Here is a 15,673-nt window from a genome sequence, read left to right as displayed (position 1 = left end):
GCAGGAGCAGCGCGGGGCCTTTTGGGCCGTCTGGCAAGGTCGTGACTCAGTGCACGGTCCTGAGAAACAGCCCTTCTCAATGCTGACAAGGACAGTAGAGAGAGTAAGGGTGACGTTGAAGCCAAGGGCGTGTTCCCCTGGAGTCCTGTCATTTTTGCCAGTTCCTTTATAGGAGGAGAAACTAGAACCGTAAGGAAACGTCAGAAAATTTGGGGGGAAATGGAATTAAAAGATAAGAATATTTTGGTGCAAAAAGCTTTGAAATCCTGCATTCAAGGGGGTCTTTTTTTTTTTTTTTTTTTTTTTTTTTTTTTTTGGACAGGCAGAGTTAGACAGTGAGAGAGAGAGGCAGAGAAAAAGGTCTTCCTTCCATTGGTTCACCCCACAAATGGCTGCTGCAGCCGGCGCTGTGCCGATCCGAAGCCAGGAGCCAGGTGCTTCCTCCTGGTCTCCCATGCGGGTGCAGGGCCCAAGCACTTGGCCATCCTCCACTGCCTTCCCAGGCCACAGCAGAGAGCTGGACTGGAAGATGAGCAACCGGGACTAGAACCTGGGGTGCCGGCCGCTGCAGGCAGAGGATTAGCCTAGTGAGCCGTGGCGCCAGCCCAGGGGGGTCTTTTAAAATACAGATTATGCAAAAACTATTGCTTTTCATCAAACAAACTTATTTTGTAAAGTCCATTTTTCCGTGGACATTTTGAAGTCCCTCCATAGTTTACACCAAGGGTAGTCTACAGGGGCTTCTTGGTTGACTGTGGCTCTTGACTGCACAACAGAAGGCCATCTCTCTTCTCCGAAAGCCAGCTCCCCCTGGCTGTGTGGTCACCACCTCACTCCTGCGGCTGCCCGGTTAGGACCCCTGTGCAATGTTCTTCGCTGTAGATAGATCCGTGGGGTGTGGGGATGGGTGGTATGGGCGCCGTCGTCTGAGGAAACAATTTATTTCGGCGTCATTCATCTTTAAGCTTAGGCCTTAAATGGTGACGGGGTCCCTTCTTCATCTCGCCTCTGTGACTCCAGTCGTTGTGGGTCTGGTTGTTGTAACTTGAGTTACTGCCTCCACGCAGAACCTGTCATAAAGCGAGGCTGAGTGTCACTTCCTGCTCTTGTAGCCCTTATGCCACAGCTATCTTTGCCTCATTGACAGTCCCCAGGACCTGGGGCCTCGGGGTAAGCCCCTGGGTGGCTCTCACTGCCCGGTGGACGACAACATGCCCAGCGATGCTTTGCTGCGATGGACCTCACTTTGAGTCACTTTTGTCACTTGAGCTTCCCCTCAGGACACACGGAGGCTTTGTTCTCCCTGAAGTCTGGGGGTCGCCCTGCTGTTTGGCTGATAGAACGACAGGTGCTGTGGGAGGGCAAGGGCTCAGCTTGTCTCATGACCTTCGACCTCCGTGCTTGAGGAGTGCGTGGGGGGGGCACTCTCTCCAGGGAGTCTCCACTTCGAGATGCACCCCACCCCGACTTCCGCAGAGCAGCAGGTGGCTCTGTCCTGGCCACCGCCCACTGGTGTCCAGCCCTGCGTTCAGTTGCTGAGTCCTCTCTCTCTCTTTCCCTTTCTGGAAGTAAGCGCCCTGAAGACCCCTCCCCACTGCTGTATCCAGAGTGTGTGCACGTGGTGGTGTGGATGAACCCAAGCTGAGGGGGGCCGACAGGTGCCTTTCTCATTAGCTTCTGTTGTGATTTGCCTCCTCCTGTAGCTTGCCTGCTTGGCCAGCAGCTCCTGCATGTACTAGCTTGTTGTCAGGGACAGCGGCAGATTTCTGAAGCTTTGACGAGTGGGAATCTCGGTGCAGCCTGGAGCGCACAGCTGGGAATGGGGTCTGTGTGTGGTGTAAGCGTTTGCAGTGTTAGGAACAGTCTTCCCAGGGCGTGGGCAGCTCCCAAAGTGAAATGTTGACTTCTGGATTCGAGCCGGGGAGGGGAGATGTCCGGGACGGAGTCAGTGAGGCCCAGTGTGTTTTCTGGAGCAGCGAGGAAGGGGTCCGTGAGGTGCAGTGATTCTCATCAGGCAGCATCTTTGCCAGACTCACGGCGTGGCCACACCAGCGAGGCCTGGGACTGTGCTAAGTAGAAGCAGACATCCAGCAACTCTTACACCATCTGAAAGGTCGAAAAATGATCTCCAGTCGTGCAGAGAGAATCCACACTTTTAAAAACTTGATACATTGGGAAAAAGAATGGCGCGATTAAAAAGGGAAAGTCACTGATGACTGTGCCCCTGCGGCCAATGCTGAGGCTACAGGTGGTTTTCGCCCACTCAGTCCTGAGTTTTCTACACAACCAGAGCTTCTCAGGGAATCCTGGTCCTTTGTGAATTCCATAAAACTGTGCTGTAGCTGAATCCAATCACAATATTGTTTCTTCCAAATTGCACCTGGGAAGGAATTTCATGGCTAGACTTTTCTTGCATACCTTTTTCTTTCAGTTTTGCTGCTAGCTGATACTTATCCTGAATGGGCAAATAACAAATAATTATTAATATGAAACTAGAATGGTTGATCTGAAGATTGTCAGCTTACGTGTTTTGTGGGCCCTTTTTATGACTGTCAGTTTTTAATAGTTGTAGCCACACTTAGCCTTTACAGTTATTCTGAGTTCAAGTAAAGGCACAGAATAGTTTTCTGTATTTGGTGGAGTCCATGTGCTGTGCAGTAAGAAATCCATCTTGGAGGGTGGTGGCTAGCCCAGGGGAAGTGGGCAGCTTCTCCCCAGTCCACAGGGACAGAAAGACTGAATGTTAGAGATGAGGAGGGAGAAAATGTGGTGGTTCTTTGCTGCTCTTCCAGATAAGTCCAGGTAACGACTCTGCCTCCATGGACTTGGAGAGCAGCAGCTAAGGTGCCTGAGCCCTGGAGCCAGATACACTTGTCCCAGCCCTCACTCCACTGCTCCCAGTCAGGTGATGGGTGTGACTCTCATCAGATTATTTAGTCGGTACAGGCCAGAACCTGTATCTGTAAAGTCGGAGTGGTTCCTAATTCAGAGAGCAGATAGGACAAGTAAATGATTACTTCCTGGAAATTGTTTAGAACGGTGCCTGCCCTGTGTAAGCGCGTGGTAATAGCTGAGTGAATGGAGCGCCCATTGTTTGAGGAGTCATCTGCTTGTCTGTGAAAGGTGCTTCTGTATTTATCACCATGCATTCACCCCTCTGACTGCTCCTGTGTCTTGTGCTAAGTGGACACCAGTGGTTCTAAACATGGCACACTGGCAGTTGCATGGGCCCAGGGAGGTACCAGAATAGACGCACTTGGTGGTCCATTCACCCGTGGTAAAGCACTTGCTTGCGTGCATATGTGATATGGCCACCTGCTTGTCACTGGAGCAATGTGTCACTTGGAGTATTGGCTTTTGGGCCAGCCACATAATCCTGTTGGTAAAGATCCAAAATTGATGGTGCTTTTACTGGGAACTGTCCAGGTTTGCAAGACTAGGCAGAGCTTGGAGTCTCCTAATGCTGTTTTCTGAGGATGCAGGAATTCAGTGACGTGTCTGCAGACCACAGAGGACAGCCGATGACTTCCATGTAGGAGACAAGATCAGGATCAGGAGAGTCTAAGTTCCATCTGATTATCCAACTTTTTTTAAAGATTTATTTATTTCAGAGGTAGAGTTAGAGAGAGAAAGTCTTCCATTTGCTGGTTCACTCCCCAAATGGCCACGGTGGCCAGAGCTGGGCCAATTGGAAGCCAGGAGCCAAGAGCTTCTTTCAGGTCTCCCATATGGGTGCAGGGGCCCAAGGACTTGGGCCATCTTCTGCTGCTTTCCCAGGTGCATTAGAAGGGAGCTGGATCAGAAGCGGAGCAGCTGGGACTTGGACCGGTGCGCAGCTTTACCTGCTATGCCACAGCGCCGGCCCCACAAGTAAACTTTTAAGACGTTCATTTTTAGTATTTTTATTTATGTACTTATTTGGAAGGCAGAAAGAGACAGAGATCTCCCAAACAACTGGTTCACTCTGCAAATGCCCCCAGGAGTCAGGTCTGGGCCAGACCCAAGCCAGGAACTGGGGACTGTCTAGAGCTTTTGTGTGCATGGCAAGGACCCCACTTCCTGCACCTGCTGCCTCCTGGGGTACACATCAGTAGGGAGCTGGATTGGAAACAGATTGGGACTTGAACCTTGGCACGCTAATATGGGATGCAGGCATCCCAAGTGGTGTCTTGTGGTGTTTTTTGTTGTTGTTGTTGTTGTTGTTTTTGATAGGCAGAGTTAGACAGTGAGAGAGACAGACAAAGGTCTTCCTTCCGATGTTTCGCCCCCCAAATGGCCGCTGTGACCAGCGCACTGCACTGATCCGAAGGCAGGAGCCAGGTACTTATCCTGGTCTCCCATGGGATGCAGGGCCCAAGCACTTGGGCCATCCTCTACTGCACTCCCGGGTCACAGCAGAGAGCTGGACTGGAAGAGGGGCAACCGGGACAGAACCAGCGCCCCAACCGGACTAGAACCTGGTGTGCCAGTGCCACAGGCAGAGGATTAGCCTAGTGAGCCGCGGTGCCAGCCTGCCCTTTGCTTTTAAAAACTAAGTGTGAATTGTTTGAAACTGTCGTGAAACAGCTATTTTTGACCCACCTGACAAAAGGTGTGAGATGCTGTGATCTCTTGTGGGGTGGGGGTTGTGGAGGCAGGAGGTGTGTTTTCTTGGCAGCGACAGTACTGGTCGCCCTTTAGGGCGCTGAGTGCCTCGCCTGTCACCCCTGCAGAGGTGGGACATGGCCTCCCTGCTGTCTGTGCTCTGAGAGGACTCCGCTGGGAGCGAGGCTTAGGCTCAGAAGGACTTCAGTCAGAGTTCTGCAGAAGGGCTGACTGTAGATGATGTAGTGTGTATCTCTTTAAAAAAATTAGAAGATTTTGAATGTTTTCACCACAAAAAAAGGAATGAGGAGGTAGCTATGTTTACGACAGAGCGTTGACGGTAGCTATGACGGGCATTAGGCAGCGAGCTGGCTGCGGACACGTCCCAGGCTGCTCTGTACCTGTGTGCGGTTCACGCGTGCTGGTTAATAACGCACACGGCACCAGCAGCCGCGGGCGCTCAGGCCGGAAGCAGGATCTGAATGGCGGGGCCCCCCAGCTGGCACCGCCCCTGCCCTGTGGAGCGGGGCTGTGCAGACCCCAGCACTGCGCGGGCAGGGCCCTGGGCCCGGGGCGCCCTCCGCCCTCCCGCCTGCTCTGCTCCGGCCCCGAGCGACGTCCTCCGTGCCCACGCGCCCGTTTCCGTGTCCCACAGGCGAACCGGCCGCCGGCGAAGCTCAACCTCTTGACGTGCCAAGTGAAGGCCAACCCCGAGGAGAAGAAGTGCTTCGACCTTATCTCACGTGAGGCCTTCTGCCGCGTTCCTGGGGCGTGGGCCGGGGCTGGGGGCTTCGCCCGGGGGCCGCGCGTGCCGCTCCGGGGCCGTGGGTGGGCAGGTTATGCCAGACACGCCCTCCGGCCTCACTGAACGCGGGCAAGGGCCACGTGGGTGGCGCCCCCACGCGGGGCGATGTCCGAGGGCCACGTGGGTGGCGCCCCCACGCGGGGCGATGTCCGAGGGCCACGTGGGTGGCGCCCCCACGCTGGGCGATGTCCGCAGAGCTTCAGAGCCGGCACTGCCTCGGGCTCCGCTTCCCCGAGCCTCTCCCGCTCGCTCGTGGCGCGCGTGGAAGAATCACCACAGGGCCGCCCGTGAGGATGGCTGCCCACTCCCCCGCAGACGAGGGCTCCGACGGGAGGAGCACGCTGCACCTGCGTCCCGGGGCTCCGTGGGGCAGGCAGGGCTATGGCTGCGGGAGCCCAGGCCCAGGCCTCGCTGTGGCGGCCCGGGAGTTCCCTGTGCCCGCATGGCGCCGTGCTGCCTGCCTCAGGAGCCGCTTTCTCCAGTGCCCGGCCTCGCGCCAACGAGGGCCGGAAGTTTGTGGGTCACGTGGCGGCGCATGCGCATCAGCCCCGCGAGCAACTTCCGCTTCTCCGTCCTCGCTGGGCTCTCGCTGGGTTCTCGGCATCGTTACCGTGTGGGGCCCGTTCCTACTGTTCTGTGGGCTCCAGACTGACTTGTTACCCCGTGGTCACTTTGTCCTGCTTCGAGCTCGTCCCTGCCCCGTCTAGCAGGGCCCCAGACTCGCTCGTGCCGTCCCGCTTGCTCTCGGCCTGTCTGGGCAGCGCGAACCGGCCGTGATCAGAGTCCGCTACATGCGGAGCCTGCGGGTGGGGGCTGAGGGACTCCTGCGGCTGGGAAGCCTCGGGGGGCTTGGGGCCTTTGTATCTCCTGAGGTGGCGACCCGGGGCCACCTCATAGAGTGCAGCGTGCCCCTCAGTACGGGAGTCCCTGTGAGCCGGGCCTGGCTGGGCTCCCCGCAGGGAGGACCCTGGCCCAGTGCCCAGTGTGCACGCGGCTCACACCGGGGACGGTGACTGCACCGGAGGGCTGCGGCAAGCTGGCATTTGCCAAGCCTCTATCCGGTCTTTACTGCCGCGTGGGGTGCGGCAGATACCTTTAGGAAGAACCGCAAACCACGCAGACCTGCCAGGGGCCATCGTCACCTTGCAGAACGGCCCTCCCTGGGACAGTAAATCCCAGCCCTAGGGGTTTTACATGCTCAGCGGTTTCCCAAAGCACTGGCCCCTGGCGTATCAGCAGTGAGAGTGCTTTGTGCAGCTGTGGGGTGCTGTAGGGACACTTGGAAACCGGCGGGACGCCCCGAGATTCACCAGGAAACGCAGCACGGAAGTGACAAGCTCCAGGGTAGTGGGCCTGCAGAGGCGGGGGCCTGGGTCAGGACCTGACTTCCTGACTCGGGAAGGGCTGCTTCCCTCTCAGCCAGAGCAGGGGGATGAGAATAACTCAGCGGGGAGTCTGTCAGGACCCCATTTGCCCCCTGTTCCTGCTCCTTGCTCGGTCATCTTGGAATGTGCCCTGAGGCACAGGACAGAGGCAGGCTGACCGCTGCCCCCAGCCGTTTGCGGCAAGATCCTCTTTTTCCATTCTTTCCCCAAGATGGGGATTTCCTGTTGTGATCACAGCTCAGTGGGCACAGGGTGGGTCAAGGCCAAGTTCGTCTAACCTCAGGACCTCAGACTGACCCACCCCTTAGCAGATTTAAGGCCTGAGTCATTTGTCCTCAGCTTGAACTGGCAGACTGGGTGGGGCTGAGGGGACAGGAGGACTTTGAGGCCACCCAGGCCAGCTCCCTGAATAGGATGAGCCCTGAGGGACTTGGTCACTTTCCAGGTCTGTGTGGCTTGCTCATGGCCAGTAGGAGCCAGAGCCTAAGCCCAGGGCGGTCCTCCCAGGCCACCAGCATGTCAGAGCTCGGACTGGCCCCACCGTGTTGTCTGGCTTTTCTGCTGCGTGGTGTTTGCTCTCTGGCGACATAGGCATCTCCAGAGAGCTTGCGGGAGGGGGATGTTTATTGGCCCTTTCCACGGAGTTGTGACTCCTGCCCCTCCAGTTCTTACCTGTTAGATGCCGAGATCAGCCAGAGGAAGCTGGCTCCTCCCGCTGTCTCCCCGAGCTGCTTCAGGTCTGGCCATGAGGCAGCTTAGTGTTAGACCCTGCACTGAGACAGCTTCCAGGAACCCCAAGACCCACTTAGCGAGCAAACCACCAGGGCTCTGGGGTCTCGGGCTGTGGGTGTGGAGCTCAGGAGCCCAGCACCCAGGAGCAGGAGGAAACGGCCTGCCCGGCTGTTCCCCCTCCGCACCTCAGCCTGGCTCAGGCACAAATCAAGTTCATTTCTCCGAACTTGAAACAGTTCCCTTAAACTGTTCCTCTCCTTAGTGAGCCCGGTCTCCTGGTGCTAAACAAGAAATATGCAGCAGATACACGTCCACCGCCCCGGCTCTGCGTGCTTTTCTGTGCAGCCTCCCTGGGCTGCAGCCTCCGCCCAGACCCCTGACCCTGAGCTGTTCCAAGGAGCAGAGTGGCTTCAGAGGAGCCCACACCTGGAGGGTGCTGTGTGTGCGCACGCGCGCGTTTCTAGGGGCACAGGTGCTCACTGTGGCTCCCTGAGGACCCCGTGTTTCTGCTCTGCCCTGTGCAGAAACCGGAGCTCCACCCTTTATGCTCTTCTTGTTTAAGTTGATTTATCGGTTTGTTTTCGGACTGACTGTAGGCGGAGAATGTGGGTGCCCCACCCAGCCTCCCCCAGCGGTCATGTCTTGGTGCAGTCATCCACAGATAGTGCGTGTGATCCACCAACGCTCAGTGGTCGAAACCAGGAAGTTAGGCATGGCGTGGTGCCGTGGCCCCGGTGTCTGCCTCACACCCTCCGGTTCTCCACGGATGTGCTTTTCCGCTCCGCGATCCGGCTGGGACCCCAGGCGGTGTTTAGTTGTTCTCCTCCCCGGTGTCCTGCTGCCTGTACAGACCAGGCTCCCATTGCCTCCCAGGACTGATCCGGGCTTTGGTCAGCTGTCCCTCAGTTTGGATTCATCTTAGTGATTGGGCTGCGGAAGTGCTATTGTCCCACCCCACGCCTCCCCCTGCCCCACAGGCCGGCGGCAGTGTGTGGACATACAATTTTCTATCAGACCATTGTTTAAGAATACCCTGTTGTTTTAGGTATATTTGCAACGTGGGACTCCCAAAGCATGCTGTTCTCAGAAGTCCTCACACTGACCTTTTTCTGAGAAAGCCAGAAAACTTGCGAGATACGCTCTTTAGGGAGAGTTCTAGGCTTCAGAGGGCATTGACAGTCGCTTTTTGGGGGCCAGCCTGTAGTTAGGTGCGGTTTCTGAGAGGACAGTGATGCTTTGCATCAAACAGCCGCAAGCTGTACCCTTGTGGCCTGGGGTGGGGAGTTGGGCAGGTTGGCTAACTTGCATCAGAAAAACCACAATTACGGGGCAAAGGCAGAGGGTTGCTCCTCTGAATGCGCCTGGCTAATTTCCTAGCAGAGGGCTGGGGGATTCTGGAGGGTAATTAGCAGCCGGCTGGTGTGCGACTTTTGCCTGGGCTGGCAGCTGACCAAGTGTCTCTTGCCGCACAGATGACAGGACGTACCACTTCCAGGCAGAGGACGAGCAGGAATGTCAGATGTGAGTTCCGGGGAGGGGTGGGGAGGGGCCAGAGGCAGACCCAGGCCCAGACCCAGCCGTGCGTGGGGGACTTAACCCCGCCTCACTGCTCCTTCCAGATGGATGTCCGTGCTGCAGAACAGCAAAGAGGAGGCCTTGAACAACGCGTTCAAGGGGGACGACAGTGCCGGCGAGAACAACATCGTGCAGGAGCTGACCAGGGAGATCATCTCCGACGTCCGGAGGATGCCGGGCAACGCCGTGTGCTGCGACTGCGGGGCGCCGGGTGAGCGGGGCCGCGCGCGCGTGTGCGTGCGTGTGTGCGTGCGCGTGCGCGTGTACACGCGCATGCTCTCGGGAGCTCGTACCCGTTCGTTGGTTTTCCTTTCCCGTCCAACGCGACATGAAGTGCAGCTCAGCCTGAGCTCATCCCATCACACAAATGCTTAATGAACTGTGTGCAGGCGGCAGCGGGGGCTGGGGCACGAGAGGCTTGTCTGCCGGCCCACTGAGCAAGACAAGGCAGAGACAGCCTGATGGCGCTGTAAAGATCTCAGAGCTCTTTGAGAAAGGAGAACTGAAGAGCGCAGTGAGGGTGAGACCAAGGGCATCCGGCCTCACAGGGGCCCGGAGCGGCTGTGGAAGCCCAGCGCAGGCCGCTTTGCCCGGGGTTTCTGCCATCTTCACGCTGTGCTGCTCTGTAGAATCTCTGCAGTTACTCTGGGCTGTGGCCCAGCCCGGGGACCCTGGAGGGGCCGCAGCCTTGCGAGGCGTCAGTTTTCCTTTCTGTGAAGTGGAGGACAGGTCCTTTGCACCTGTCACACTCAGTGAGATGAGATATTAATGTTTATTTTTTTACATACATTATTTATTTGAAAGAGTGACAGAAGCAGAGAAAGAAAAAAACAGGTCTTCCACCCGTTCATTTACTTCCCAAATGGCCTCTGTGGCCTGGGCTGGACCAAGCCAGACTCCGTCCAGGTCTCCCACGTCGGTGCAGGGTCCTGCAGGCCTGGGCCATTTTCCACTGCTTTGCCAGGTGCGTTAGCAGAGAACTGGAGTGGAAGCAGAGCAGCCAGGACTCAAACCAGTGCCCTGACATGGGATGGTGGTGTTGCAGGCGGCAGCCTAAACCCACTGCAACATAACGCCGGCCCCAGAGGTTTTGTTTTAATGGACAAGGCTAGTATTTGAAAAGTGTAAGGGATGGGCTTGCTCTGGTCAGGATGCAGCGGGGAACTGCACGCCAGCCTTTCTGAACCCGTGTTAAAGGAGGAGCATTGTGGGTCAGCTGGCGTGGTCAGTTACCTGTCCATCCCTCCAATCCATGACAGGTTTTCTAAAAAGCAAGCAGGCCAAAATCGAGCAGACATTGGAGTCCTGTGACCCTGAAGGCTCTGCGTGGTCTTGGATTCGTCAGCAAATGTCTCTTTGCCAAGCGATGACACAGGGAGCAATCAGTAGTGAATGCTGCCCTTCCCTGAGCAGAGAGAAAGACGGTGCACTCTTGGGTATTTAAAACACTGAAGACGCTGAGGCCGTGTGCGCTGTTGTTTGGAAACGATAGGACAGCATGGGTGATACGAAAACTTGACACAGTCACGCAAACATAGGCTCATGTCCCCGCAGAAGCACCGTAGGTTCCGGGGAATAGGCCACGAGGGCCAGCGCACATTCCCGCGGTATTTCCCAGCGTGGGGAAGAAGCTCTCTAGTTTTGAGTGTTTTTAAAATAACTTCAGGAGCGCCGGGTGAGCCGGGCTGCGACCTGTCCCTGCCGTGAATCTCTTAGGCAGCGGCAGACCTGAAGACTCTGGCTCCGCTGGGCCGCGATGATGTGCTCAAGTTCCTCTCCATTTTTTTTTATTTTATTTTTTTATTTTTTGACAGACAGAGTGGACAGTGAGAGAGAGACAGAGAGAAAGGTCTTCCTTTGCCGTTGGTTCACCCTCCAGATGGCCGCCGTGGCTGGCACGCTGCAGCCGGCGCATCACACTGATCCGATGGTAGGAGCCAGGTACTTATCCTGGTCTCCCGTGGGGTACAGGGCCCAAGGACTTGGGCCATCCTCCACTGCACTCCCTGGCCACAGCAGAGAGCTGGCCTGGAAGAGGGGCAACTGGGACAGAATCCGGCGCCCCGACCGGGACTAGAACACGGTGTGCCGGCGCTGCAAGGCAGAGGATTAGCCTAGTGAGCTGCGGCGCCGGCCTCCTCTCCATTTTAATTCCCCGTTTTCAGTGCCCTCAGCTTTCATCCGTCCAGCATTTCTTGGCCCCCCAATGTGTGCTGAGCACCCGGAGGAGGGTGCTGCAGTGAGAGAGGGAAGGTGCTGTGAGGGGAGGGCGTGGCTCCACGCTCACCAGCACCTGTGACGGGAGCGCTGCAGTGCCGGCCCCGCACGTGGTGGGATGTGGCTCGTGAGGGTCCCCACCTGTGTTGTAACTCCACGGGAACACCGGCTCAAGTCTTAGCTGCTCCTCTTCCCATCCAGCTCCCTGCTAATGCACACGGGAAAGCAGAGGAAGATGGCCCAAGTGCTTGGGCCCCTGCACCCACATTGGAGACCCGGGTGGAGATCCTGACTCCTGCTTTGGCCTGGCTCAGCCCCGGCTGTTGGAGTCATTTGAAGAGTGAACCAACAGATCTCTTTCTGTGCCCCTCTTTCTGTCTGCCAATCTGCCTTTCACAGCGCATAAATAAGTAGGTCAATCAATCAATCAGTCTTTAAAAAACAAAAAGATCAGCAGAATCCTGCCCTGGGCCGCGCATGGAGCTCTTAATTTGAAAACGCTCTGTGATTTCTGAAGCTCTCACAGCACAGACCGTTAACCGCTACTACCAAAGTGCCGAGGACGGTGTATCGCAAGCGTGGGGTACACGGTCACTGTCACGAGTGGCATCTGTAGTCGTGTGTGCTTTAAGGCTGTGCCCCTTACAGTACTACACTTGGGTGGGTTTCATTTTCTCTCCTGCTCCCCTCTGCTGTTACGACCAGGTGGACGAAGGGTGTGGTCGGTATTCAGGACCCATCCTTGAACCCATGGCATTCTAGAGTGCTCTGTGTCCTGTTGATTTTTGCATGCACAGATCCTGTTGGGTGGGAAAGTAGGGAGGAGGTGGAGGGTGCACAGACGTGTGCAAGTGTGTGGATTAGCATGTAAGCATGGTAATTGGGGGTGAACAACGTGAACAGCCGTGTCTGGGATCACGTTCGCAACTCCATTTCCAGCAGCTGTGCAGAGAAACGTCTGCCCCTCTTCTGAGTGCAAGCTGCAACCTGCGCCTTCTCTCTGGCAGATCCTACGTGGCTTTCCACCAACCTGGGCATTCTGACCTGCATCGAGTGTTCCGGAATCCACCGCGAGCTGGGAGTTCACTACTCCAGGATGCAGTCCCTCACCTTGGACGTGCTGGGGACGTCCGAGCTGCTGGTAACTCTTGAGTCCTCTATTTTAGGTCGGAGATAAGTAGCTGAGGACTCGGATTTTGCTTTGGCATTCTGGTCCCTTTGGGTTCCTTGCGGTTCCAGGGAGGCTGGGGATTGTTCTGTGGCCGACGCATCCGAGTAAGTAGGAGCTCGGTGGCAGCTGCTCGTTCTCAGCTCCTGGTCCTCGAGTGCGTTTCTGGTCCCTAGACTTGACTTTGAAATGAATAAAGGGAGAAGAAGCCACTAAAGTGACTGTTGGAGCGGAGATGAGTCTGCTGAAGGAGCACGGGGTGGTGGCCTCAGCTGGGTTCACTCCATGCCAGCCGAGGCCTGGGGACGACGAAGGAACCTTTCTCCTTGCGAGGTTCTGGCAAGGCTGTGGTCACCACGGGCCTCGAGTCTCACTGGCTTTTCCCCTTCTCCCTGTGTCCTCTCGGGGGAGACCTGGTCTTTGTTTCTCAGAAGGGGCCTTCCCTTCCTTGGTCCCGTGGCAGCACATCCGCCGTGCGGTGGGGAGCTGAGGTGGATGTGCACCTGGGAGGTGTAGCTTTGAGATTCTGACTCCGTGGCCCCAGGAGTTTCCCGGTGAATCAGGCTCAGGCTGCGCTTCAGGCCCTTAAAACATGAGCTTTATGGACTGTCTTTAGAGTCCACCGCTGCCGCTAGAAAGCACTCCTGCACACTCTTCCTTGGGGAAGCCGGGCGTTGGGCTGTAAATACTAAGTGGGTATTGATTGCTGCTGATTTTAATGTCAAGAGCAATAGTCTCGACAGAAAATCAATCGCCGTGGTCAATATGCCTCTCAAGGGGCCATAAATCTTACTGATGACTGCCCTGGGCCCGATGTGTCTGGACTTCCAATGAAGCCTTCTGAACTGTCTTGTCGAACCTTCTCGTCTTTTCAAGGAATTCCTTTATGGTCTTGGAAGACAGAGTCGGGAGAACGGAGAGTGGAACCCAGTATGCCAGTGAGTGGGCTCCCCGAGTACTTAGCTTGAAGCTAAGATAGGCTTGGCCCGACCCAGGCAGTTGTTCTTGGCTCCCCTCCGTGATTAGTGTGATGTAACACAGAAAACCTGTGGAGGTGCTGGTGTGCTTCTGTTGGCTCCTGGGTCACCGGCGACGGCATGGTTTGAGATCACGCAGTGTGATGTTAAGGAAACACAAATTACTTCTCACGTCTCACTGGTGAATTATGGCAAATGCTACTTTCACTGACTTTTCTTAAAATAATGGGAAGCAGTGAGTGACTGAGGATGAGGTCATTGCTTTATGTGTATTGGTGCCTTTGATCTGCACAGCCACTGGGCAGCCTTGGTATGTTAGCCCCACTTTACAAATGAGGAAACAGGCCTAGAATCCTATGTGCCTAGGTTTTATGTAGCTGTTAAGGTGCACTCTTAGGGCCAATGCTGTGGCATAGCAGGTAAAGCCACCATCTGCAGTGCCGGCATCCCGTATGGGTACCAGTTCAAGTCCTGGCTGCTCCACTTCTGATCCAGCTCCCTGCTGGCGCACCTGGGAAAGCAGCAGAAGATGGCCCAAGTGCTTGGGCCCCTGCACCCATGTGGGAGACCCGGAAGAAGCTCCTGGCTTCAACCAGCCAAGCTCTGGCTGTTGCAGCCATTTTGAGAAGTGAAGCAGAGGTTGGAAGATCTCTCTCTCTCTTTCTCTGTCTCTGGTTTTCTCTGTGTGTGTGTGTGTGTCACTCTGCCTTCCAAATAAATAAATAAATAAATAAATCTTTAAAAGGAAAGGAAAGAAAAGTAAAAGGTACACCCTTAACCTTTGAGAGCCTGGGAGATAAACTGGCGTTTGCAGTAAGCTCTCTTTGCTTTAGGGTAAACATTTACCCATCACTGCCGTCCCTCCCCACAGCTCATCCGCATCATGTGTGTAACAGCCACGTCTGAAGAGCCCTGGTGTGTGGTCTGCCTATTCCGACAGTAAATACTCCCACTGATTGCCAGCTTCACACTACTCGTGTGAATTATGGGATGTGCAGCTGGAAAGAGATGCTCCATAGCCCGTCTAGATCATATGATGACTGCACAACAATGGGTGTAAATAACTTAAGTGTAGGAAGACAATTAGCAGACGATGAGTTTGAGACTCTCATGCCTGTTTTAATGCAATCTGTTCGAGTATGAGGTTCTCTAGCGCCGTTTTTCACAATCGCAGTGCTAAAGAGCTGGCGCCCAGAGCTCCTGGAAATCGAAGTCGGCTTTCATTGGCTGGTCAGGTGTAACCTCTCCAGTGTTTCTCAGGAGTCTGCTCAGTGATCCTGCTGCCCGCTCACGAGGAAGACTCCAAAGAAGGTCCATGAGGAGTTGAGGTCTCTGGCTCGATGAGACGCCGGAGTGACTGCTGCTCCCGATGCAGGGTGCAGTTCCTCTGTTCTCGCAGGAGTTCAGGGTTCGCACAGCTCCTGCCTGTTCTGAGGTCAAGCGGGGCCTGCATGGTTAATGTCTGCAGGTGTTATCAAAACCCAGCTCCCCCTGTGTAGGCCTCTCTTCCTAGCTGGTCGCCACAAGGTGCTGATTTGTGTGGGATTTATGAAGATGCTTAAGAAAACACACAGGAGAGTTTATTTTGGTGCAAAAAAAAAAAAAAAAAAAAAAAAAAACCTGGAATCTGCAGGCAAGGGGTCTTCACAGGCGTATGGAACGTGCGTCCTGTGAGAAGACGAGGCAGGATTGAGATTTTCTCTGCGCCAGTATGAGCATCCGACAATTCCATTTCCCGTGGATTTTTTGAAGTGTCCTCTGCTTGCGCCTGAGCCCTGGCTGGTCCTCTCTGGCTCACGGGACTCCCTCCCTCGGCCCCCATTACCAGGTGCTGGGACTGGGGGTGTGACGTCACCTGGACCTTCCTCCCCAGCCCCCGGGGCCGGCCCTGGGTGGGATCCCAGATGCCAGTGCTCACCTGTGGAGCGTAAGCATTCAGACCTTTTGACACACCCGGTTGTTTATTTTGTCTCACTTAGACAAGGAGGTACCCGAAAAAGGTTTCCGGAAGTCCTGGCTCTCCTTTCTTGCTCCGTTTGTGTGTCTGTGTAGTTGAAGTTACATCTGGCATGTAGTAATAAGAGCTGTAATCCATTGGCCAGCCCTGTTGTCTCCTGCAAGATGATTTTAACAAAATCCTTTCAGGAAAACGATTCACACATGTGGGTTTGCAGCTCTCCTCCGCCTGTCTGCTCTGCCTCTTGGAGCCGTGAACAGGCCCTGGGCTGAC

The 15,673-nt window shown here is 55.6% G+C and overlaps 1 protein-coding gene across 2 annotated transcripts in view; it reads left to right on the top strand.

Moving 5' to 3' along the window:
- Positions 1 to 15,673, top strand: part of ASAP2 (ArfGAP with SH3 domain, ankyrin repeat and PH domain 2) — a 168,571-nt gene that overhangs the window by 120,979 nt on the left and 31,919 nt on the right. For both annotated transcript variants that reach the window (XM_051833314.3, XM_051833312.3), the window contains exons 12-15: positions 5,240 to 5,327; positions 8,979 to 9,027; positions 9,126 to 9,292; positions 12,306 to 12,439. In XM_051833314.3, coding sequence (XP_051689274.3) covers positions 5,240 to 5,327; positions 8,979 to 9,027; positions 9,126 to 9,292; positions 12,306 to 12,439 — 438 coding nt within the window. The remainder of the gene's footprint in view (positions 1 to 5,239; positions 5,328 to 8,978; positions 9,028 to 9,125; positions 9,293 to 12,305; positions 12,440 to 15,673) is intronic.

This window comes from Oryctolagus cuniculus, chromosome 2, assembly GCF_051225735.1.
Source record: "Oryctolagus cuniculus isolate XC-2025 breed Fujian yellow rabbit chromosome 2, ASM5122573v1, whole genome shotgun sequence".
NCBI classification, from domain to species: domain Eukaryota; kingdom Metazoa; phylum Chordata; class Mammalia; order Lagomorpha; family Leporidae; genus Oryctolagus; species Oryctolagus cuniculus.
The sequence above is the reverse complement of the archived record's forward strand: the minus strand, read 5'-3'. Positions and strand labels throughout refer to the sequence as shown.